This window comes from Ranitomeya variabilis, chromosome 1 (assembly GCF_051348905.1).
Source record: "Ranitomeya variabilis isolate aRanVar5 chromosome 1, aRanVar5.hap1, whole genome shotgun sequence".
Taxonomy (NCBI): domain Eukaryota; kingdom Metazoa; phylum Chordata; class Amphibia; order Anura; family Dendrobatidae; genus Ranitomeya; species Ranitomeya variabilis.
Window position 1 is genome coordinate 776,247,218 of NC_135232.1, and position 26,221 is coordinate 776,273,438.

The 26,221-nt window shown below is 43.4% G+C and overlaps 1 protein-coding gene across 8 annotated transcripts in view; it reads right to left on the reverse strand.

Annotated features, from left to right (window-relative positions):
- TCF3 (transcription factor 3) overlaps positions 1 to 26,221 on the reverse strand; it is a 131,605-nt gene that overhangs the window by 95,851 nt on the left and 9,533 nt on the right. For 7 of the 8 annotated variants that reach the window (XM_077272203.1, XM_077272154.1, XM_077272194.1 and 4 more), the window contains exon 2: positions 17,844 to 17,940. The exons of the other annotated variant lie outside the window; for it this stretch is intronic. In XM_077272203.1, the coding sequence (XP_077128318.1) occupies positions 17,844 to 17,918 (75 nt within the window). In that variant the 5' untranslated portion in view covers positions 17,919 to 17,940. The remainder of the gene's footprint in view (positions 1 to 17,843; positions 17,941 to 26,221) is intronic. 8 annotated transcript variants of the gene reach the window in all.

The window sequence follows — 26,221 nt, forward strand, 5'->3', positions numbered from 1 at the left end:
TGCTTCTAATACTCTGTAACATAATAAAATAATACCGTAATATCTAGCAATCATGGATTATTTGGGAAATATGGACCCCACACTTCTACACCACAGGCTGAACAGACCTGAAATCAAGATTTTTGAACTGACACTAATAGTTTTATTTTTTTAAATATGATCCCATCACGATCCCAGCTTGTATTTTGGTACAGATGTGGGTAGGACCATAACAGGCACATGTGCAGTTTTTTAAATTTTTTAATTAAACGTTTTTTTTCGGAAATGCGTTTTACGCTTGCGTTCGCATAGGTAAAATATTATTAAAGATACTCTTGTGACATATCTTGTGAAAGCCTGTACAGTTCTGAGTAGAATGGTGTTTATTTTGTTTCTCTATCTCTTTTCTAGCCTGAGTTATGGGGAGAAATGTAAAGGCAGGCAACACCGAAATTCGCACTTTCCGAACTTTGAAAATCAATCAAAAATAAAAAAAATCTAGAATTTTTTTTTCTTCACATTTTGCATTCTCTGACACACTATTACCAAATAACAAAATCTCAAAAGAATTAAAAATATAGTGGTAAAAATCATTGGTTCACTTGACATGGAATGACCCACCAGCGACCCGGCCCCTGCTGCGAGATCGCTGGTCGTGTCGGAATGGCCTGGACCTTTTTTTGGTCGTTGAGGTCCCGCTGACATCGCTGAATCGGTGTGTGTGACACCGATCCAGCGATGTCTTCACTGGTAACCAGGGTAAACATCGGGTTACTAAGCGCAGGGCCGCGCTTAGTAACCCGATGTTTACCCTGGTTACCAGCGTAAATGTAAAAAAAAAAAAAAACAGTACATACTCACCATCTGATGTCCGTCAGGTCCCTTGCCGTCTGCTTCCTGCTCTGACTGACTGCCGGCCGTAAAGTGAGAGCACAGCACAGCAGTGACGTCACCGCTGCGCTCTGCTCTCACTGTACGGCGGCACTCAGTCAGAGCAGGAAGCAGACGGCAAGGGACCTGACGGACATCAGATGGTGAGTATGTACTGTTTGTTTTTTTGGTAACCAGGGTAAACATCGGGTTACTAAGCGTGGCCCTGCACTTAGTAACCCGATGTTTACCCTGGTTACCCGGGTGCTGCAGGGGGACTTCGGCATAGTTGAAACTGTCTTCAACGATGCCGAAGTCGTTCCCCTGATCGTTGGTCGCTGGAGAGCGCGGTCTGTGTGACAGCTCCCCAGCGACCACACAGCGACTTACCAACGATCACGGCCAGGTCGTATCGCTGGTCGTGATCGTTGGTAAATCGCTATGTGTGACGGGGCCTTTAGATGCCTGGGCAATCACTTTAATTTACTGTTCTTCTAGGACAAAAGTGAATTAAATGACAAGGTATAATCAGGATACATTATCAGTGTGGCCAGAGAGATAAGCCACCAACCTCCTCCCCCCACCACACACTCATACCTTGGAGAAATCTATAAAAGGAAAAAACTAATATGAAGGAATCATGTCCGTTTCATGTCCGGTAGACTACACAGGCACGCCTGTGTTATTATTGGGGAGAGGTGGGAAAGCCAATGCCCAACACCTCTGCTGGGGGCCTATTTCTCATGACTTTATCTGCCCTACCTCCAGCCCCCCGATGGTAGGTGTTGGGGCAAGTCACAACTCTTCATATAGTTGGCCAGTTGTGCAGAAACACTTGGTTCATCCAACACTCAGCTATTGTTTATGGCAACAGTAAAAGTGAGGGTATGTGCACACGTCAGGATTTCTTGCAGAAATCTCCTGAAGAAAACCGGAAATTTTCTGCAAGAAATCCGCGGGTTTTTTTTAGCATTTTGCAAGCGTAATTAGCTTGCAGAATGCTAAAGTTTTCCAAGTGATCTGTAGCATCGCTTGGAAAACTGATTGACAGGTTGGTCACACTTGTCAAACATAGTGTTTGACAAGTGTGACCAACTTTTTACTATAGATGCTGCCTATGCAGCATCAATAGTAAAAGATAGAATGTTTAAAAATAATAAAAAAAATTAAAAAAATGGTTATACTCACCTGCAGACAGCCGATCTCCTCATCGCAGGTCCTTCACACACACCATCTATAGGAACGGAAGAGGCAGCATGCACCGATGAGAGGCGGGAAGACTCCGGGGGCCATCGATGGTGAGTATATGACTATTTTTTATTTTAATTCTTTTTACCAATTATATGGTGCCCAGTCCGTGGAGGAGAGTCTCCTCTCCTCCACCCTAGGTACCAACCGCACATAATCTGCTTACTTCCCGCATGGTGTGCACAGCCCCGTGCGGGAAGTAAGCAGATCAATGCACTCCTAGGTGTGCGTAACCCCCGCAATTCCGCAAATTTAATGAACATGTTGCTTTTTTTTCCACGATGCGATTTTTTTCGTGGAAAAAAATGCAACATTTGCACAAGAAATGTGGAATACACTGTAAATAATAGGAGGCATATTATGTAAGCGTTTTTTTCGCGTTTTTATCACGTTTTTATAGCAAAAAAACCGCGAAAAATACTGAACGTGTGCACATGGCCTGAAAGTAAAAATGTCTTTCTGATCCACAGCATGTCAATTTCTCTTGCGGAGACGCTAGCCTTTGCAACAGAAATTTCCACAATAGAATGTACTGGATGTGGTATATCCGCACGGTTCACTGATCACATGCGGATTAACCTGCGCGAATAGAACACAGCGAAAATATGCTGCATCCAAAACGCTGCTACTTCCAGATCATGGGCACACAGCCCTGTTACGGAACCATGCAGGCTCTAACAGACTATGTTTCTATATATACCGTATTCTCCTGCTTGCAATATGAAATCAGAAGCATAGGGAGGGGGTTACAATGAAGAGCTCATGCACCACTATGGAATTGCAATTCTAGCTCTGTATAAAAAGGGGGTCAAACACGGAAATTAAACTTTTGATGCTTTTTTAATGCAAATTTTAAGCTGCGTTTTACAGTACCAGCAAAAGTTATGAGATTTCAAAACCCTCATGAACACATTCGTTTTATTTCCTGACAATTGGAAAACTATTGAATTTTTGAGAACTGCAATATGTCACTTCCAGCGTTTTTTCACCCATAGAAAGCAATGGGTAAGTGCAAAAACAAACAAAAAACCCCCCGCAGATATCAGGGTTTGCTGCATTCTTAGTGAAAACAGCAGTATTTTAAATTAAAGTGGTGATGTGTGCAAATTAAACATTGGCTGACCAAGGTGTGAAATTGAACAATACCCTATTAACTCAAGGGCCAAAGCGTGAAAGTAAACAGTGTCTTACAAACTCAATGCTCTGACAATTACTTACTAGAGATGGGCGGACACCTGGATGTTCGGGTCCGGCAGGTTCAGCCGAGCACTTACAAAAAAGTTTGGGTTCAGGTACCAAAACATTACCCAGACCCGAACCCCATTCACTTGAATGGAGGGACCGAACATCCAGTGTTTGCCACGTTGCAATGTGCATGACAGCGCAGCAAACTCATACCGCCGGTCAGACAGCCATGATTCCCACGCCGTCAAAAAAAAGACAGCGTGAAGCTGTGCTCGGCGGTATAAAGTTTACCTCCGGTCACTGGTGTCAGCAGATGGAACAACTGCTCCCATCAGCTGCCGCAAATAAAAGTGGGAGCAGGAGCAGCGGTAATGATTTTACCGCCGATCAGAAGAGGTTTGCCGCGCTATCATGCACATGACAGCGCGACAAACACCCGGCGATCGGGGGCCGAACCCAAACAGTAACACGGACTTCCTGGTGATGTATGTGCCTGAACAGTAGGTGTTCGTTACAGAAGCTTAGCTTTACTATTCGGGTTCGCCCATTCTTGACCAATTCACCTCCTCTGCTGTTACATTTGTAATGGCATATCTTTTTTTCCGCCCCATGAACTCATGTGAACCTTTTTGTTCAGAATAGTCACTTTTTTCAGCCATAATCTTTTTCCACTAAATAACTTGATCAAATTGCCTTTTTTCCCCAAAATAGTTTTATGGTTTCACATATATGTCTTGCTTTGGTGACCCAACACCTTGCACTGTTCATGCTTCTGTGGTGGAAGCAAGGCTAAACTTTATGATCCGAAAAACACAGCAAAATAAAATGCGGCAAACCTGCTTTGCGTAAGCAATTTCTTTGCTGCAAAGAAACAAGGTTTAGCCTGCAGAAAAAAAAACGCAACGTGTGAACATAGCCTTAGTGTAGATTCTGTGTACAAAAGCCACATGTGAGATCAAGTTTCTTTAGGATAATGTCCACCCAAAACACTGCCATCCACACACAGTCCGGCATACACTTGGAAAAATCCCTGGAATATATGATTCTCATATCGGTATAGGGCTGATTTGCAAAATGGAATAGCATAGATTGTCCTGTTCTAATGAAGGAGCCATTTGTTTTAGGTTTTCATTTTACAATATTGGATGTCAACTAAAGGCCACTTTCACACTAGCGTCGTGCACCTCACGTCGCTATGCGTCGTTTTGTAGAAAAAACGCATCCTGCAAAAGTGCTTGCAGGATGCGTTTTTTCTCCATTGACTTGCATTAGCGACGCAGTGCCACACGTCGCAACCGTCGTGCGACCGTTGCGTCGGACCGTCGCCACCAAAAAACGTTGCTTGTAACGTTTTTTGGTGCTTCGTTCCTGTTTTTTCCGACCGCGCATGCGCGGCCGGAACTCCGCCCCCCCGCACCTCACAATGGGGCAGCGGATGCGTTGAAAAACAGCATCCGCTGCCCCCGTTGTGCGGCGCATTCACTGCTAGCGTTGGTACGTCGCAATTCGTCGTGCGTCGTCCATCGCTAGTGTGAAAGTAGCCTAATGTAATGGGATGTAGGATGCTCTACTATAGTATAGTATTTCATGTGTGTAAATGTGCACACACACAAAAAAAATCTGTGTATGGCGGCCTCCTGCTCCTAGACTCTTGGACCTAGAGGATGATAGGGCAGCTTGGATTGAAATGGCAGATTCTTTTGCTTCTGCCGGCCATAACATCCTGGCCACGCTGTCTGACAGCTGCTTTCTCCAATCTCTCCATTGAAAAAACAAAGGGTAAGCCTTCATGTACACAAGGGAGTTGTAGAGTTTCCAAGCACTTTAAAAAGCGCTGGCGATGCTGCTCACTTCTGCACTGGAGGTGACTGGCGCACATGATGATGTGCGACAGTACTGTCACGTAATAACACAAGCATCTTGGCAACTATGTTCATATGCAATGTCACCCTTTTAATGCTATGGATACACTATCGCTTGTCATAGGAATGCACTGGGTAGAGTAAAAATCTCTTCAGGAAGCAATACATTCTGGGAAATTTTTAGCAATTTGAAATATCCTATGGAATGAAACAAATTGCTAACAGGAACTTAATGCTACATGGAAGAGAAAGGAAACGGTCTTACAAAAATAATGGAAACGTTAGCCCATAAGAGTATGAAGACATTAATTCCTGCTCTGCCATTTGCATAGTATGTGAAGACAATACATCAAAACAGATCGGACCAGACGATGACAAGCCATTCTTAGACTATGTGCACACGTAGGGAGGGTCCTCTGCGGGTTCTCCCGCAGCGGATTTGATAAATCTGCAGGGCAAAACCGCTGCGGTTATCCCTGCAGATTTATCGCGGTTTGTCTCGTGGTTTCCGCTGCGGGTTTACTCCTACTATTGATGCTGCATATATAATAATAAAAAATGGTTATATTCTCACCCTCTGACGTCCCGATCTCCTCGGCACTGCACGCGGCAGTCCGGTTCCAAAGATGCTGTGCGAGAAGGACCTTCGTGACGTCACGGTCATGGTCCTGCTCACACAGCAACCCTGCGACCGGACGGCCGCGTGCAGCGCTGAGAGGTGAGTATATCATTTTTTATTTTAATTCTTTTTTTTTTTTTTTTTACACAAATATGGTTCCCAGGGCCTGGAGGAGAGTCTCCTCTCCTCCACCCCGGGTACCATCCACACATGATCCGCTTACTTCCCACATCGTGGGCACAGCCCCATGCAGGAAGTAAGCGGATCAATGCATTCCTATGTGTGCAGAATCGCTGCGATTCTGCACAAAGAAGTGACATGCTGCGGGTTGTAAACCGCTGCGTTTCTGCGCGTTTTTCCCCGCAACATGTGCACAGCGGATTGCAGTTTCCATAGGTTTACATGTAACTGTAAACGCAATGAAAACTGCTGCGGACACGCAGCATCAAAATCGCCGCGGTTCCGTGGTAAAAACCGCAACGTGTGCACATAGCCTTACAGTTACTGAACACAAAAACTGGCTCAATGGACAACAGTCTAGTGCAGAGGTGAACAACCTTTTTAGGTATGACTGCCAAATGTTGGATTTGTACCACTCCTAAGGGCCTCAAAAAATGTAAAGGAGTATTTTGAAATGAGGTCTTTAACAGAATATGGCATATATAATACGGTCGGTAAGTTAGGGTTTCCTTCAGGAAATTTCACTGTTGCAGAATTTGAGGGTGCTCTGCGCTCTATTTAGCACCACGGAAAAATGGAGTCAAAATGACTATATAATGAGGGCAGGTATCCCCATAGTTAACTGGCCACAGAGGAGTCGGCGAGTGTTGGGGCAGCACAGAATGGCATTGCCGGGCTGCAGCTTGTGCACCCCTGGTCTAGCGAGTCTATGTGAATGGAGTTTTAAGTCATCCTTAAAGACTTAACTGAATCATCAAGGAGGTCCTGTAGTTTTTTCCCACATCCTGGTTGTCACCTATTTAAAGCTCCTTGTAACAGCCTGTCACTTAGAGAAGTGAACTTCTCACTTGCCTGTAAGGTAATTACAAATTAGATGGAATTCCTAGTGCTAATGAGCATGAGGTTCAACCACGTAACTGAAGAGGAAATGGAAGAGCCTCCATGTATTTTTCAGGCTCTGTTCACACACATTTAGGGCTCTCCACTGAGCATTAGGTTTGAGTTTCCTTAGGAATCTCTGAAAAACAAGAAACCCCCGAAGGAGCCATTCACTATTATGAGGCTGACTGACTTGTGTCGGACACGCTTTGGCCTCTCCACAAATACATGAACTGCCATTTTTGTGCACAATTAAACCACTGTTGACACTGCGGACAGCGATTACATTGGCCTCAAAACATTTCCTTTACAAAAATGTGAAAATCCCCCCACCATTACGACGGTACTATTATTCAGCAAATAAGCCACCTCCTCCCTAATCCTATACTTGTGTTTTACTGTGCAAAGTCTCCATTAATCCCTTCACACACCCTGCCATACACGTACATCGCAATCAGGGTGTGCATGCATGAAGTGGACCCAGGAGCTGTGCCCACTCCACACTGGGCAGATGCTGGCTGACATGCATAGTTGGCATCTTAAATTGCGGTCTCGTTTTATACTACACACTGTCATACCATGGTATGAGAAAAAAAAAAGGATTTAAAAAAAAAAAAAAAAAAAGGAACAAAAATGTGATCAGTATGTCTTAAGTATCCCTAAATGGTGTCAATAAAAACTACGGGTTACAGAGAAGGGCAATTTTTTTATACCACAAATATCAGAATTTAATTTCATTATTAAAAGAAAAACTGTACAGGTTTGGAATCATCATCAATTTTACTGACCTGTAAAATTCTGCTGTCAGGTCATTTTTACTGCACAATGCGAGCCATAAAAACAAAGCCTAAACAATTATGGCAGAATTGGTGTTCTTTCAATTTCACCCCACTTGGAATTATTTTTCCAGTTTGTCAGTACATAATAAAATGAATGGTATTTAAAAACCACAACTTTTTTTTCTGGACAAGTCCTCATACTGCTCTACAGTAGCTTCTGGATGAAAGGGAGCAAAAAATGAAAGTGCAAACAAATAAAGTTGGCTAGTCCTAAAATGGGTTACCTTCTAGAAAATACTTAAATTACTTTGAAATACTGACATTAAAAATGGAACACTATCATCTTGTTACAGAAGAACAGTAGTCAGCTGCAAACGTGATGCGATTGTATAATACATTTCTGTGGCGCAGCTCACGATCCAGTTTGCTATTCCTCTGATGGATCTATTGGGGTATGTTTAAGTCCCACAGTGCAGCTGCCGAAGACCATGCCCAAAAGTGGGGGGGAGGGCGACATATGGCAGCACCATTAAATTAAGTTCACAGGAGTGGTTGAAGGAAAAAAAAATGCATCTGATTTTCATCCAGATAAAACAGACAATACTTCATCTATGTTATCATCTTTATACAATCTATATGACAACACATCAGCAGTTTCTAAAATTAAACAAAAACAATTTTGTATGCTAAAGAATTGCAGTGTCTGTAAAAATCAGATGTTATATGATCCATTTAGGATGCAATTTTTTTGTGCACCCATAGATTTAAAAAGACTAATTCATGCTGTGTTTTTCCCTCACACACCGGATGCACTGCAAAATTACGAAACCTGTAGCATAACCTTAGGCTAAGTTCACATTTGCGTATATATGTGCAACGTATCTGCATAAGCAAACGCATGCCAAAACGCACGCAAACGCAAGTTTACGCAGCGTTTTTTATCCGCATCAGCTTATGCATGACGGCAACAACAAAATAACCGCTGGGCGTGCATGCATTTTTTTGCCTGCATTTGCGTTTATGCGCATGTGTCCGATATTTCCAGGAGGGCGTGTCTCAATCAGTTCCTGGACATGCGCAGTCCGAACTACGCAAGCGCATCAAACGCAAGGACATGCGTATGCATGCGTTCCCATAGACCGTAATGTGTTTAACGCACTCATCCGCATGCCTGCGCATATTTGACGGATTTGACGCCTCCAAAAATGCAACATGCTGTGTTTGCCGCGCTAAGCCGCACATCGTGAAAAGATGCATGCGTACACCTAAGAATGCGAACGCATACAAATGCATATCCATGCGTGCACCATGTTAAATACATGTACGCAAGCGGATCAAACGCTGCGCGCACAGATGCAGATCTGAAGCCAGCCAAATTTAAAAAGCAGCCTCACTAGTCAATTCCTACTAGATAAAGGTCATCCTCCTGGCTACCGTACTATGGCGAGCATACGCTGTGCAAGAACATATCCTCAAGCTTTATTCACATACCTGTACTACTGCTACTCAGTATAGGGCCAGCCTAAGGCTAGGTTCACATTGCGTTTACAGCAACCCGTTCAACACATACGGTAACGGGCTGCTGTTAACGCAAGTGCCGGTTTGGCAGCACGCTAGCGCAGATAGAGCATCAGCTAGCTCTATCTGCGCTAGCAGTGACGGACCCGGAAACGCTGCAGCCCGCGTCTCAGGGTCCGTCACTCAATGACGGCACATCGCTAGCGCACACCCATTGTGGGTGTGCGCTAGCGATGCGTCCTCCACTGCATTCAATGGCGGCGTTAATGGACTACGTTACACCGTGTTATGCCGAGGTGTAACGTAGTCCGTTAAACGGGTCACACTAACGCAGTGTGAACCTAGCCTAACGGGTTGTCGGAGATTGTCAGATGTTGCCAATAGCACAAATTATTTCTAAAACACTATACATACACACACACACACACACACACACACACACACACACACACACACACACATCCCTAGGTTCAGTGACGGAAGGTCATGATTGGAACAGTACATAGGACCCTAGAGGACCCCCATTTGGGCTCTATGAACACAGCTTTGCCATATGGAAGAGGCGAACATTTGTTCCTCCTTTTTGTACCCACGCCTCACTGTTTTTAAAACAAACGAACCAAAAACCAGTCATATTGCACCAAACTGTCCTGTGTGAACCTTGCCTCTTCTACTGTTGTGTATGCGCTGCAATGCCTATTGGCAAATGAGTAGCCCAACTAACAAATGCAGATGGCATGGCACACAAATGTTTATCAGGCCAAGTACCCACAATAAGTTTTTGATGAAGAGCACTTTCATTGGGCAAAAAAAAACAAAAAAAAAACCCAGTGGAATTCTGCAGTTTCAGCAAAGTGGACTGGATTTATAGAAATCTCATGCCCATTTAGTTTTTTTACTGACCTGTGGTGCATTTTTAAATCTGCAAAATGTTAATTTCTCTCGCAGTAAATAGGTTTTATTTACGGATTTTCAACCATTGATTTAACCCCTTAATGACAGCCAATACGCCTTTTAACTGACCTGAGATATAAGAGACTAGCCTCCCCATACAGGTGACAATCCAGCAGCTGTCGGCTGTACACTATAGCTGACAACTTGCTGCATCAGCCACGCTCAGTGTTTGCACCGTCCATATCTTTTTAACTCCTTAGATGCTGCTGTCAATAGTGACTAAATCATTATAAATGGTTAACAGAGTGTGGGGGCTTCCTCTTTATCCAAATTGGTCCACTCAGATCATGATTGTGGTCCTGATGTTTGCCATGGCAATTCATGACCAAATAGCGGCCTTAGGGTACCGTGTCACAGTGGCACTTTGGTCGCTACGACGGCACGATCCGTGATGCTCCAGCGTCGCTCCAATATCGCTCCAGCGTCGCTCCAATATCGCTCCAGCGTCGTAGACAGCGGTCACACTTCGCAATGCACGACGCTGGAGCGATAATTTCATGACGTATTTGCGATGTAGAAGCCGTTGGTTACTGTGCGCACATCGTATACAACCTTTGTTACACGATGCGATCATGCCGCCACAGCGGGACACTTGACAACGAAAGAAAGTTTCAAACGATCTGCTACGCCGTACGATTCTCAGCGGGGTCCCTGATCGCAGTAGCGTGTCAGACACAGCGATATCGTATGGATATCGCTGGAACGTCACGGATCGTGCCGTCGTAGCAACCAAAGTGCCACTGTGAGACAGTACCCTTAGAGTCTGCCGGCTATAGTAATCTGTTCAGAAGTTAGCGGCATTTAGGTGGTAAAAATACACATTGTCATTTCTGTCATGTCACTTTGCATTAATTCCTGATAAGCACCTGAAGAGTTAATAAACTACCTGATAGCAGTTTTCAATGTCAGGGGGTGCTGTTTTTAAAATGGTATCACGTTTGGGGGTTTCCCAATATATAGGACCCTAAAGTCACTTCAAACATTGATAAGTCCGTAAAAAATAAATTTGGTAAATTTCCTTGAAAAAATGAAAAATTGCTGCTACATTTTTAATCCTCCTAAAATGTTAACAAAATAAAATAACATTTTACAAATGGTGCTGATGTAAAGCAGACATGTGGGAAATATTATTTATTAATGGTTTGCTGCAGTATCACCATCTGGATTAAAGGGATAACCATTCAAATTTTGAAAATTGCTAATTTTTTAACATTTTTCTCAAATTTTTGGTATTTTTTATAAATAAACACAAAACATGTTCACCTAAATTTACCATTATCATAAAGTGTAATGTGTCACGAAAAAACTGTCTCAAAATCACTGGGATTTGTTGAAGCGTTGCAGAGTTATTACCACATAAAGTGACACTGGTCAGATTTCAAAAATTTGGCTCCGTCACTAAGGGGTTAAATTAGATGAAGAAAATGTGCAGGAAAAAAAATGCACATGCATCTCCACAGCGGAAACACTAAAAACACATGTAATCCGCATCGGACTATCAAAGTTGTATCAAAGCCAAGTAACAGGAAGTATCCAAAACCAAGGAGCTTTATTTAAATGGGAACCCGTCACCAGTTTTGTCCTGTGTCAACTAAAACGAAGACCTTAATCAGCACCTGTGCTGCAGTCCATCAATTGTTATATAACCCCCCTGTATACCACCAAAAAATACTGTGGAAATTCTCTGTATGTTAACCCTGTCGATCTGGTCTGATAGGCTTGGTTTCTGCGGTCTCCATCCCTCCTCCCGGCTAATGATAGTCATCCTCCTGCTGTAATTGACATGACTAAACCATAACGGCGCATGCACACTTATGTTTTAGTCTCTGCCCGCAATAGGGCAGAGCATAGTGCGCAGGTGCGAGATTTCGTAGGGTTATGTGGATGAAGCATAAAGAGTCACCCACAACAATTACAGCAGGAGGACAGCTAGCAGCCGGGAGGAGGGATGGAGATGGCAGAAACCACACCGATGGGATTAACACAAGCCAAAACCAGGAGTGGGTGATAAATGCAGAAGTGGAGCATATGTTTCTATTATACTTTTCCTCCTGGTTTTGGCTTACAAATACTGATGGAAAATCCTGACCAAATCCTGATGCAATCCTGAACGTGCACACATACCCTAAGGGAAGTGGCACACAGTGTTCCTGCTGCATGGTGAAGAATCACTGTACAGAAAGCCTTAAAATATTTATTTTACAATGCCATGTATGCACTCGATTTTAACACCTTTGTACTTCACGTAATTAAATTGCTATTTAAAAAAAACAACTTAAAAATGGTCCGCATCATCAGAAAATCATCTATTGTTTAAATAAGGTCTTTGTCAAAGTAAACAGAATTTACATGTAATGTAGACGCCCCAGGGCTTGTTTTACGTGGGCCACAATGTAGTTTTGAATGTTACAGCATAATGTACTGAAAAGCATTACAGTGTTTTTAAGTGGAATGAAATGGTGAAAAAAAAAAAAATGCAATTTTGGCATTGTTTTTTGTTATTAGGACATTCATTATGCTAATGCAGGTTAGTGAGGTTGTGGTGAAACTAAACTGGCATTTATTTATTTTTAATGTAAAAATTGCCATTGACCCCCAGAATCCGCAACATTTTTATATTTCCATTAATGGAGCTCTGAGGGTTTTTTTTTTCCTTACATTGTGAGCTGAATTTTTTTGTATGTATACCAATTTGGCGTACATTCGCCATTTTCATGTGGTGTTTAGATTTTCTCTTTATGGTGTTTACAATATGTGCCAATTCACTTAATTTTTGTTACGTTGGACTTTTTTTGAATGCAGCAATTCTATTTTCCCCTTTACTTTTATCAATAAGTAAGTTGATCTGATATTATTTATCCTTTGCAAGTGTGCAGAGTGAGCCAATGAGAACTGATTATTTGCATGCACAATATTGGCACTTGAATTGCATTGTGTCCAGTTTGTGCATTTCGCTCAGCAAATGCTGAACCTGTGCTTCCTTCATTGACTGTGAGGAGCCGTGTAGTGGTCGGTCAAGTGCAGCTCAGGAGGTGGTCTTCATATAAAGGATTATTATCTACCACAGCCAAAAAGGAAGTGTGCAATCTCTGGTTTACCAACATCAGTAAGGGTACCGTCACACAGTGCCATTTTCATCGCTACGACGGCACGATTCGTGACGTTGCAGCGTCGTATGATTATCGCTCCAGCGTCGTAGACTGCGGTCACACGTTGCAATACACGGCGCTGGAGCGATAATTTCATGACGTATTTGCGATGTAGAAGCCGTTGGTTACTGTGCGCACATCGTATACAACCTGTGTCACACAATGCAATCATGCCGCCACAGCGGGACACTAGACGACGAAAGAAAGTTTCAAACGATCTGCTACGACGTACGATTCTCAGCGGGGATCCGGATCGCAGTAGCGTGTCAGACACAGCGATATCGTAAATGCATCGCTGGAACGTCACGAATCGTGCCGTCGTAGCGATCAAAATTGCACTGTGTGACGGTACCCTAACTCATTCTGCTCTTATTTCAATGTCATACAAAGACTAAAAGACAAATTAAGTGAATTAAGAGTCAGCAGCAGCAAAGCCCCTGCAAAAATGGCCAAAAAGACAAGATTGCAAAGCTTTGCCGGTAGACCGGCACCTATAAAATGCAGCGTGTACGTACCCTTAGTATATATTCACTGCTTCATTATTTGGCATGTAATACATATATCAATCAGTAAAATGATGCGCCTTGGCCCGACCACAGCCTTAATCAACTGTACAGTATCGCTGAAAAAGGAGGGGGGACTTTTCTTCTCCCCCCCCCCTCTTTCTTTTTAATGAAGCGGTTAAAAGAAGTTACAAAAGACAACCTATGCACAGCAAATTATTTTGATATTGCAGTGTATATGTTAATTCTTTTGTACAGTCTAGCACTTTTTTCGGGCGGGTTCCAGATGGAATCTGACTGAAAAAGACACTGTGTACATACCCTAGATGTGAGTGCCAGGCATTTTTCTTATTGTTTACCAAGGATTTCCCTTGTCACTAGTGTGGCCACACTTCGAATATTGCGCACGGTTTTGGTCTCCAGTGTATAAGGAGGACATAGCTGAACTAGAGCGGGTGCAGGGAAGAGCAACTGAGGCTATGAGTGATCTGTAATACCAAAACTGGTTATCACATCTGGGGTTATTCGGTTTTGGAGAAAAAGGCTGGGGGGGAGGGGATCTTATTACAATGTATAAATACAGTATACGAGAGGACAGTATGGAGATCTTCCTAATGATCTTTTTACACCCAGGATTGCGATAGTGACAAGGGGGCATCCTCTACATCTAGAGGAAAGAAGGTTTAATCATAATCACAGATGCAGATTCTTTACTGTAAGAGCAGTGAGACTATAATGTTCTAATGGGTGATTCACTACAAAAAGTTCAAGTAGGGCCTGGATGCCTTTCTATAAGTTTACAGTTTATGGGCGATAGATTGTGTCATGAGGAATTGAGTCAGGGAACCAGTCTGATTTCTGTATGTCGCGACAGCAAGGAATTTTTCCCTTAATATGGAACAATTGGGATTTACCTTCCCCCCTGGATTAGGTTATAGCTTAAATTTAAACTGGACAGATGTCTTACTTTAATGTTAAAAACTATGAAACTCATGAATTAGTAAACCAAAATCTAATATTTCCAAAGTTCAATTATGCAAAGAAACACCAGTTCTGGAAGGCCCACTTCTGCCCAGCATTGCAATACTCATCAGACAACCAGCCCTTGTAAATACACCCCTTTACTGGCACATGATTAGCACTAGAAAATAGCCGACACTGAATTACAACGCTTTGGGCATATCCTAAAAAGAGGCGGGGGTTTAGCTACAATCCTTGTAGTCCATCCAAACACATTACAAGAAGCACATTCCAGTCTTTGATTTCACCAATTTGTGGAATTTAAAGGTACCGTCACACTAGGCGATATCGCCAGCAATCCGTGACGTTGCAGCGACCTGGATGGCGATATCGCTGTATTTGACACGCAGCAGCGATCTGGATCCCGCTGTGAAATTGCTGGTCGCTGCTAGAAGGTCTGCACATTATTTGGTCGCTAGGTCGCCGTGTATCGCCGTGTTTGACAGCAAAAGCGACGATACCAGCGATATTTTACACTGGTAACCAGGGTAAACATCGGGTTACTAAGCGCAGGGCCGCGCTTAGTAACCCGATGTTTACCCTGGTTACCAGCGTAAAAGTTAAAAAAACAAACAGTACATACTCACCTGCGCGTCCCCCAGCCTCTGCTTCCTGACACTAAAGCGCCGGCCCTAAACTGAAAGTGAAAGCAACAGCGGTGACGTCACCGCTGTGCTGTTAGGGCCGGAGCTCAGTCAGCGTCAGGATGCAGAGGCTGGGGGACGCGCAGGTGAGCATGTACTGTTTGTTTTTTTAACTTTTACGCTGGTAACCAGGGTAAACATCGGGTTACTAAGCGCGGCCCTGCGCTTAGCAACCCGATGTTTACCCTGGTTACCCGGGGACCTCGGCATCGCTGGTCGCTGGAGAGCGGTCTGTGTGACAGCTCTCCAGCGACCACACAGCGACGCTGCAGCGATCGGCATTGCTGTCGCTATCGCTGCAGCGTCGCTTAATGTGACGGTACCTTAAGCCAAATAATTATCAGGCGCAATTCGTGATAAACAAAGCACAACGCAGCAAAAATCACACCATTAGTCCACATTCACAAGTTCAGTATTTTACATCAGCATCTGTAAGCCAAAACCAGGACAAGAACAATTGGAGGAAAAGTAGAATAGAAACATGTGAACCACTTCTGTATTTATCACCCACTCCTGGTTTTGGCTTTTCCTATTCACTTCAATGCTGATCACAAACATGGATGTAAGGCAATTTTTCACAGACTCAAAATGTGTTTCATTCGTGCTTTTACTACCATGTATTTTGTTTGCATTTTTATCATGCTTTGTGTATACTTGGTTATGGAGTCTCAGATGGGCGTTATATGCACTGAAATCGCATTTAGTTCAGTAAAACTAATTCATAATTGCAAGAGCAGCATTAAGAACGCATGCAGCGCTCGCAATACGCTGACGTACTGTTATGCTCCATAAAACAGATTTTAACCATAGCAAAGAAGTGATTGTGAACAAATGAGTGGAATAGTACTCCACCTCAACTATATAGCCGTACTACACCATAGGGTCCTATTGTATTAATAAAAAAAAGCAAAAAAAAAAAAGAAACATCGCAACCCTTACCACCAAACCTCACGGTTGAATCTCTTCCTTTGGTCTCTAATGGTTATAAACCTATAAGCTAAGATGTGATGGTTGAACATCTTGCATTGCTCACTTTAAAAAGCCTCATGCAGAGTTTTATATGAACGCATAAAATCGTGGAGAATGAGGAATTTTAATTTGCAGACGTTAAGAGCAGCTTAAAGGTGCCATGATGAACCAGGACAAGTAAATGCTGGCCATGAAAACCAGAACACTGAAAGGGATTGCCAGCAAAGGATGATTGGTTAAGAACAGCGCTTGGTCCACCATGGCGGGGCCAATCATTTATATACACCTTCCGACCTGCTTGTTTTCCATCCATTTCTGCCCTTCTCTGGCTCTCTGAAGCAAAAACTGTCAAAGAAGGGGTGGGGAGCTGTATGTAATTGATTGGATCCACCATGATGCACCAAGCATCTGTACTTGGTTTGACCAGTCATTCTGTGCCGACAAAATCCCTTTAATACCACGGCTGCATAAAGAGGTACATTCACATCTCTTGAGGCTGCAGCATATTAGATTGCCATAAGTAATACCAGATCAGACAAGAGGGAGAAGTTGAAAAAAATTGCAGAAACCAGAACTCTCAATTGTTTCTGCTGAAAAATGCACCCAATATTAGCCTTATATGAAAATGACTATAGTAGTCAATTATGACATCAATGACAAGCCGGCTACTCATGCATATAATGAGGCTCTGCTCACATCTGTGGTTTATGTTCCATTTTAGGAACAGACATATATCCATTTTTCACACGAGTTTTAGTACAAAATGGAAGCAAACTGAAGCAGAAAGGCCTAATAAATAGTGATGAGTGAACGTCCTTAGATAATGTGTTATCCGAGCATGCTCAGAGAGTGCAACAGAGTGTCTTTGGCATGCTCGAAAAATATTTTCGAGTCCCCCGCCTGCATATTTCGCGGCTGTTCAACAACCGCAACACATGCAGCGATTGCCAAACAAACTGGAAATACCATTATGTGTTGCGGCTGTCGAACAGCCATGAGATATGCAGGTGCGGGTACTTGAAAATATATGCTGCACTTTTTGTTACATTATAATAAAGAAAAACATTGGACACAAGACTGAAATAAGCTGGACCATATTAAAGTCAGTGGGGCCTTTCTGCTTCAGTTCACATCTAACATGTAAGTGAACGGTTTATTTTTTTTCCACATGTATTCCATTTCTCTATATAGTTAAGTTCGGACAGAAAAATGGAACTGAAAACGAAGGTGTGAAGAAAATACAAATACAAGAGGTATAAAACTATATACGCATGCTAAATTCATATTATTCTAGATCAAGAAATAAGTGGATGGGTACAGCAACTATAAAAAGGATGCATGTTTCACAGAAAAAACCTAAAAGCGTAACTAAAGAAACACTGATCCATTTGCATACAAATCCTAATGTTTTATTACTATCCCCTGTACTAAAAAGAGAGATTGAGAGCAAGAGAACACATCACAGTTTTATATTTAACTGCTTACCATGCTAAAATCCAGAAGGTCACTTAATTCCTTGTCTGTGCCCACTGCCATTCTCTGCTGTGAATTCATACTCATCCAGTTTTAAAAATAGGGTACCCTAATATAGAAATGGAAAAACAACATTACTAATCTTATAGCAAGAAAAATTAGGCAAATGCAAGACTTCAGACACAGGCGAAGCAGTAAGAGTGTGAAGATCTCAGACCCATGGGGAAGGGGCAACCTGCTCCAGACCGGCAGGACATTTTCAATTCCAGTTTAGGTGGAGACTTGTGCTGGATTCTTTCACACAGCTTTCCGAGCAGATCATGAAATTGGTCTAAGCTGGCCAGGCACACCAATATTTTGGTAGACAGATGAGGAAATTGGAAAGAGGCCCTAACCTACCTCATTTCACCTAAAAAGGATCATTTTGGCTGCAGTATAAACAATGAAAGGATTGTGATTGGTAGATAGATTTTTAAGCATTTCAGATCAGCGTACTAGTGGATTCCAACTGAATTAGTCACACATAAAATTAGACATGACCGGACAGGAAAAAGTCTTATCTGTACATGCAAAAGGCACTCTTCTCAAGGCCCATGTAGACAGGCCAATAATCGTGACACCAGTTTATAGGAGCATTCGTTCCCCGATTATATGCCCAGCTAATCAAGCCAGAAAACAATCAACGAATGAGCAAAACACTTGAGTCATCACTATCAGCAGCAGATTGTATTCTCCACATTCAGAACGACTGAGTCACTGGTCGTTCTCAGTAGTTTAGGTCGGCCTATCTAAGCGAACCAGAAAATGACCGCTAGTCGGCTTGTAAGTGGCAGACTGGCAGTTTAACAGCTGGGGGCAGGTCCTTAGGCTAGCAAAACACACTAGGTAGCCATGAATCTCTGGCAACAGCTTCTCTGCCCTGAGAACAAAAGCTCAGGCATGAGGTCATCTAGTTTAAAGCCAGGCATTTACATTTATTAAGGCTGTGTGCACACGTTGCCGATTTTGATGCGTTTCCGCAGCGGTTTTGGACAGTAACAATGATAGTCATTTGAGAATTGCTGTGCACATGCGGTGGAAAATCCGCATGGATTCGATGTGTTTTTTTCCGCAGCATGTCAATTCTTTGTGCGGAAACGCAGCGTTTCTGCACCCATTGAGTAAACACCGAGTAAGGCAAATCCGCACATCAAAAAACGATCCACAACAAATCTGCAAGAAATCTGCATTAATTCCGCAAGCACTTTGGCCTGCGTTTTCTGCCAGGAGATGCAGATTCTGTGCGGAAAATTCCGCAGGCCAGTCCGCAACATGTGTACATACCCTAAAAGGACAAATGGCTCTTGGGGTTTTTTTTTTTTCTTTAAACTTCCTTTGCATTTTAGAGTTTAAGATGGCACAAGATCGTTTTTCATGGATTATGCCATTAATAAAACTAAATGCTCCACTTAGACCATTAAGTGACCACAGATGAGCTATGTGCATTTAAACAGACCAACAAAACAGTGAAGGGGACAGAACGATTTCCAATAATCCTCCGTCCCAATACAGCATCACATCTCCTGTTTACAGTGGCTCATACGCATGCAAAAAAAAAAAAAAAAATCATTTTCGGAGATCACTGCACCCGACAGAATAAGCATTTGGCTAGTTCATCAGGTGGTTTCAGGCCTGTTTAGACAAACTTATAATTGGAAACAAGTTTCCTACAAACATCCATTCATTAATCATCATTGCCTATATAGGCCTAAAGGTTTGCATGGGGCATTTTTATGAACAACTTTGACTATATAAAAAAAATAAAAATAAATGAAAATTCACTATCTGCAGTTGTGTCTAAAATTTGGCATTTGTATGCCAGCTCTCTGAAAAACAGACACAGCCTAACAAAGTGGAGCAGTAGACGAAGTCTACTATAACTATGCTATAATTTACCCAGCAAAAGTGGCATAAATGATAGCACAGATATACTCCAGTTCACTGCTGGAGTCCATTTTCTGATTGTGTCATACGGTCAGTTGACAAACGGGTCAAGCTCATTAAGAGGAAGATTCATCACAGCAATTTTTTGCACTAAATCAGTATAAGTGCTTCTCATAAAATTAGAATATCATCAAAAAGTTAATTTATTTCAGTTGTTCAATACAAAAAGTGAAACGCATACTAAATAGAGTAATTACTAACAGTGATCTATTTCAAGTGTTTATTTCTGTCAATATTGAGGATTATGGCTTACAGCCAATTAAAACCCAAAAGTCATTATCTCAGAAAATTAGAATAATTAACAAAAAAAACACCTGCAAAGGCTTCCTAAGCATTTAAAAATGTCCCATGTCTACTTTAGTAGGCTCCACAATCATGGGGAAGACTGCTGACTTGACAAAAATCACAGTATTCTCACCTCCAAGACCGCGACTTCTCGCGAGATTTTGCAATGTATTACTAGGAAGTAACGCTAGCTGCCGGGAGCATCGGTGATGCTGCGCGGGAACGCCGGTAGATGAGAATATTGCGATTTTTATTTTTTTAAATTATTTTTAACATTCTATCTTGTTACTATTGATGCTGCATAGGCAGCATCAATAGTAAAAAGAGAAGGAGTGAACGAGTGAGAATTTCCCTGACTGGAAATTCTTCCATGCATGCTCTTTGCAAAGGCGGGACCAGTCGCTGAATTCCTGCTTTTCACAGGCAGCGACGCATCCTGCGCCCATAGGCTACTATTGTAGCCAGTGACGGGCAGCGCAGGATGCGTCGCTGACCGATTTTCCGACGTGCAGAAAAAAAACGTTCCTCTGAATGTTTTCTCTGCCCAACGGACCGTTTTTTTTTTTAAATGCAGGATCCAGTGAAAGACGGATGAAACGGATGGCCATCCGTCACTAATACAAGTCTATGAGAAAATGCATTCTCAAAAAACGACGGATTGTGACAGGAGCTGAAAGACGGAAGTGTGAAAGAGGCCTAAGCCACAAAAGGTTATTGCTAAAGAAGTTGGCTGTTCACAAAGTGCTGTATCCAAGCATAGCAATATAAAGTTGAGTGGAAGAAAAAGTGTGGTAGAAGCAACCGGGATAACCGCAGCCTTGAAAGGATTGTTAAGAAAAGGCCACTCAAAAAATTTTGGGGTAATTCACAAGGAGTGGACTGCTGCTAGAGTCATTGCTTCAAGAGCCACCACACAGACGTATCCAGGACATGGGCTACAAGTGTTGCATTCCTTGTGTCAAGCCACTCATGACCAATGAACAATGCCAAGAAGATTCTTACATGGGGCAAGGAGAAAAAGAACTGGACTGTTGTTCAGTGGTCCAAAGTGTTGTCTTCAGATGAAAGTAAATTTAGCATTTCAGTTGGAAATGAAGGTAGCAGAGTCTGGAGGAAGAGTGGCGAGACAGACAATCCAAGCAGCTTGAGGTCTAGTGTGGTTTCACAATCACTGATGGTTTGGGGAGCCATGTCATCTGCTAGTGCAGGTCCACTGTGTTTTACCAAGACCAAAGTCAGCGCAGCCATCTAGCAGGAAGTTTTAGAGCACTTCACGCTTCCCTTCCCTCTGCAGACAAGCTTTTTGGAGAAGGAAATTTCATTCTCCAGCAGGACCTGCCACCTGTCCACACTGCCAAAAGTACCAATACCTAGTTTAAAAACAACAGTATCACTGTGCTTGAATGGCCAGCAAACTCGCCTGACCTTAACCCCAAAGAGAATCTATGGGGTATTGTCAAGAGTAGGGTTGAGCGACCTTTACTTTTATAGGATCGGGTCGGGTTTCACGAAACCCGACTTTTTCAAAAGTCGGGTCGAGTGAAATCGGCCGATCCTATAAAAAAGTCGGGGTCGGCCGAAACTCGAAACCCAATGCAGTGCATTGGGTTTCCAATGGTTCCCAGGGTCTGAAGGAGCGGAAACTCTCCTTCAGGCCCTGGGATCCACATTTAAGTGTAAAATAAAGAATTAGAATAAAAAATATCGCTATACTTACACTCTGACGGGCCCTGGTACTAACCGGGAACCTTCCTTCCTTAGAATCAGCCTTCCATGACCTTGCGGTGACGTCACGGTGACGTCGCGGCTTGTGATTGGTCAGAGGCCGCCCATGTGACCGCTCGCGCGAGCGGTCACATGGGTGGCCGCGGACCAATCACAAGCTGCGACGTCACCGAAGGTCCTTGAAGGGCTGATTCTTAGGAAGGAAGGCTGCCGGAAAGAAGCCGAGGGTGAGTATATTCCTATTAGGTATATACTCACCCTCGGACATGCCCTGCTTCTTTCCGGCAGCTTTCCTTCCTAAGAATCAGCCCTTCAAGGACCTTCGGTGACGTCGCGGCTTGTGATTAGCCTGCGGTCACATGGGTGGCCGCGGACCAATCACAAGCCGCGACGTCACCGCAAGGTCATGGAAGGCTAATTCTAAGGAAGGAAGGTTCCCGCTTAGTACCAGGGCCCGTCAGAGGGTAAGTATAGCGATATTTTTTATTTTAATTCTTTATTTTACACTTAAATCTGAATTCCGATACCAATTCCCGATATCTTAAACATATCGGGAATCGGTATTGGAATTCCGATTCCAGATTCAGAAGATCGCCGACTTCATGGCCGACCCCACACAGGGGCCGGGTCGGGTTTCATGAAACCCGACTTTGCCAAAAGTCGGCGACTTCTGAAAATTGCCGACCCGTTTCGCTCAACCCTAGTCAAGAGGAATATGATACACTAGACCCAACAATACAGACAAGCTGAAGGCTGCTATTAAAGCAACCTGGGCTTCCATAACACCTCAGCAGTGCCACAGGATGATCGCCGCCATACCACGCCGCATTGATCCAGTTATTGATACAAAACGAGCCCCAACCAAGTATTGAGTGCATTTACTGAACATACATTTCAGTAGGCCAACATTTCGGATTTTAAAATAAATTTTTCAAGCTGGTGAAGTATTCTAATTTACTGAGATAATTACTTTTGGAAAATAAATATATTTTTCTTTTATATTCTAATTTTATGAGAAGCACTTGTATGATAGTGTGGTTGTGTATATTCTGATAAAAAACAACTCAGCCCAAGGAATATACTCAGCCCTTCATCGCTTCAAACAGTTCACTTCAGAACACTTCATCGCATTCAAACAGTCCCTCACTACTTTCAAGACCACACTCGCCACAGCTAAACAAACCTACTTCTCATCTCTCATATCCTCCCTGTCTCACAACCCTAAACAGTTATTCAACACCTTCAATTCTCTCCTCCGTCCCCCAGCAACTCCTCCCTCCCCACTTATCTCAGCTGAAGACTTTGCCTCATTTTTCAAGCAGAAGATTGATAGCATCAGAGACAGTTTTGGTCAACAACCCCCAGAGCCCTTCCTCCCGACTTCCCAGCCCTCCACCTCCAAACCCAACTTCTCCACCATTACAGAAGATCAACTCTCCACTCTACTCTCAAGATCGCATCTCACCACCTGTGCACTTGACCCGCTCCCATCCCACTTCATCCCAACCCATCTCTTCAACCTATCACTAACAACTGGTGTTTCCCCTCAAGCTTTAAACATGCCTCCATCACACCTATCCTCAAAAAGCCTTCTCTTGACACATCCGCTGTATCTAGCTATCGCCCTATATCACTTCTCCCCTATGCCTCAAAACTACTGGAACAACACGTCTACCTTGAACTGTCCTCCCATCTCTCTTCTTGCTCCCTCTTTGACCGCTTACAATCTGGCTTCCAGTCACACCATTCCACTGAAACTGCCCTAACTAATGTCACCAATGACCTCTTAACCGCCAAGAGCAAGCGACACTACTCTGTTCTCCTCCTCCTCGACCTGTCGGCTGCCTTTGACACAGTGGACCATTCCCTATTATTACAGACCCTCTCATCCCTTGGCATCACAGACTTGGCCCTATCCTGGATCTCATCATACCTAACAGACCGGACATTCAGCGTCTCCCACTCACACACCACCTCCTCACCTCGCCCCCTATCTGTCGGAGTCCCACAAGGTTCAGTCCTAGGGCCCCTGCTTTTCTCCATTTACACTTTTGGCCTGGGACAGCTCATAGAATCTCATGGCTTTCAGTATCACCTCTATGCTGATGAGACACAGATCTACATCTCTGGACCAGATTTCACCTCCCTACTAACCAGAATCCCTCAATGTCTATCCGCTATTTCATCCTTCTTCTCTGCTAGATTTCTGAAACTTAACATGGACAAAATAGAATTCATCATCCATCCTCCATCTCACGCGACCCCCTCCAACGAACCTATCCATTACAGTAAATGGCTGCCCACTCTCCCCAGTCCCACAAGCTCGCTGCCTCGGGGTAATCCTTGACGCTGATCTCTCCTTCAAACCACATATCCAAGCCCTTTCCACTTCCTGCCGACTTAAACTCAAAAATATTTCACGAATCCGTACATTCCTCAACCAAGGATCTGCAAAAACCCTAGTCCATGCCTTTATCATCTCTCGCCTTGACTACTGCAACCTCCTGCTCTGTGGCTTCCCCTCTAACACGCTCGCACCCCTCCAATCTATTCTAAACTCTGCTGCCCGACTAATCCACCTGTCCCCCCGCTATTTCCCAGCCTCTCCCCTCTGTCAATCCCTTCACTGGCTCCCCATTGCCCAGGGACTCCAGTACAAAACCCTAACCATGACGTACAAGGCCATCCACAACCTGTCTCCTCCTTACATCTGTGACCTCATCTCCCGGTACTTTCCTACACGCAACCTCCGATCCTCACAAGATCTCCTTCTCTACTCCCCTCTTATCTCCTCTTCCCACAATCGTATACAAGATTTCTTTCGCGTATCACCCCTACTCTGGAACCCTCTACCACAACACATCAGACTCTCGCCTACCACTGAAACCTTCAAAAAGAGCCTGAAGACCCACCTCTTCCGACAAGCCTACAACCTGCAGTAACCACTGATTGACCAAACCGCTGCATGACCAGCTCTATCCTCGCCTACTCTATTCTCACCCATCCCTTGTAGATTGTGAGCCTTCGCGGGCAGGGTCCTCTCTCCTCCTGTACCAGTTATGACTTGTATTGTTTAAGATTATTGTACTTGTTTTTATTATGTATACCCCTCCTTACATGTAAAGCGCCATGGAATAAATGGCTCTATAACAATAAATAATAATAAATAATAAAAAGCCCTGAGTGAAGCTGTGATAGGCATTGTTACACTGGGCTCCCTCGGAAAGGGAGTCCACTAAGAGAATTGATCGATTGCGCTAGATCCCCCTACACTATCACCATGTCTCTTCTGAACTCGATTTCTCGTGTCATACCTTAGCAATTGCTCTACAATTGTAGTATCAAATTTTATTCAAGCTTGTTCTATGGAAATTGGCATACACTTTTCCAGGGGGGACACAGATTCCCCCAGACTAATTCTATTGCCTATCTCGTAAGTACACCCCCAAGTAATCGACATAGTTTGTTAAAGCAACATCACTGTCAGCCCTTCGTAAATCTTGTGTGATATTTAGCCTCCCTGGGGATGTGCAATAAAACCAGGTGTACGCACCCCAGCTTAACTAGCACACTGCGCATGCCCAGAGAGGAAGAATATCACAGACATGCGGAAGATTCGCAAAGAGCAGACCTTGGTGTCACTCTAGCAGGTGAGGGTCCATAGAAGATGTTAGGGATGAGAATCAACATCCCACTGGACAACACCCTCACTAATCTGCGGATTAGAGCTTGAGTTTAGGGTTCAATTCAGTTCTACAGAGCAATTGCTAAGGCATAAAAAGAAGATTGCTAGAATTTAGAAAGGAGTGCAGTAAAGATATAAAGGTAAATTAGGAGGCCAAGATAGTTGACAGGTGCCCTTTACTTTATACAGAACACAGACCTGAATACTCCTAACTGCATCCAAAGCAGTGCAGTTATCAATGCATATACAAGACCCATTAAAAATTCTAGTTTGCATTATGAAATATAAATTAAAATGGTTACTTTTTAATATTGCAATAGTACACATGAAAATAAGCAACTTTGCAATACATATCAGAGAAATCTGCTTCCTTCTCTGCCAGAATTGATCAGACATTATCAAAATTCTAAATTCTGAGGTAAAAAGTTGTATTCAGTGAAGACCCTTTCCCATTACTGAGACAGGAGATGGCGGTGGCTACTGATGAGATTGTATGCAGACAGGAGGAGCTAGAGACAGAGCTCCATCCTCCTCCTCCTATGTACGTAGAATCTTATCAGCGGCCATTCTCCTGCCAGATTCACTGGTAAGTTTCAGGATTTATTTCACTTATACAGCACCAATTCCACTGTGCCAATTGGGTCTCAATCTAAATTCCCTAGCAGTACGAGTTTGGACTGTGGGTGGAAACGACTGAACCAACAGTATTATC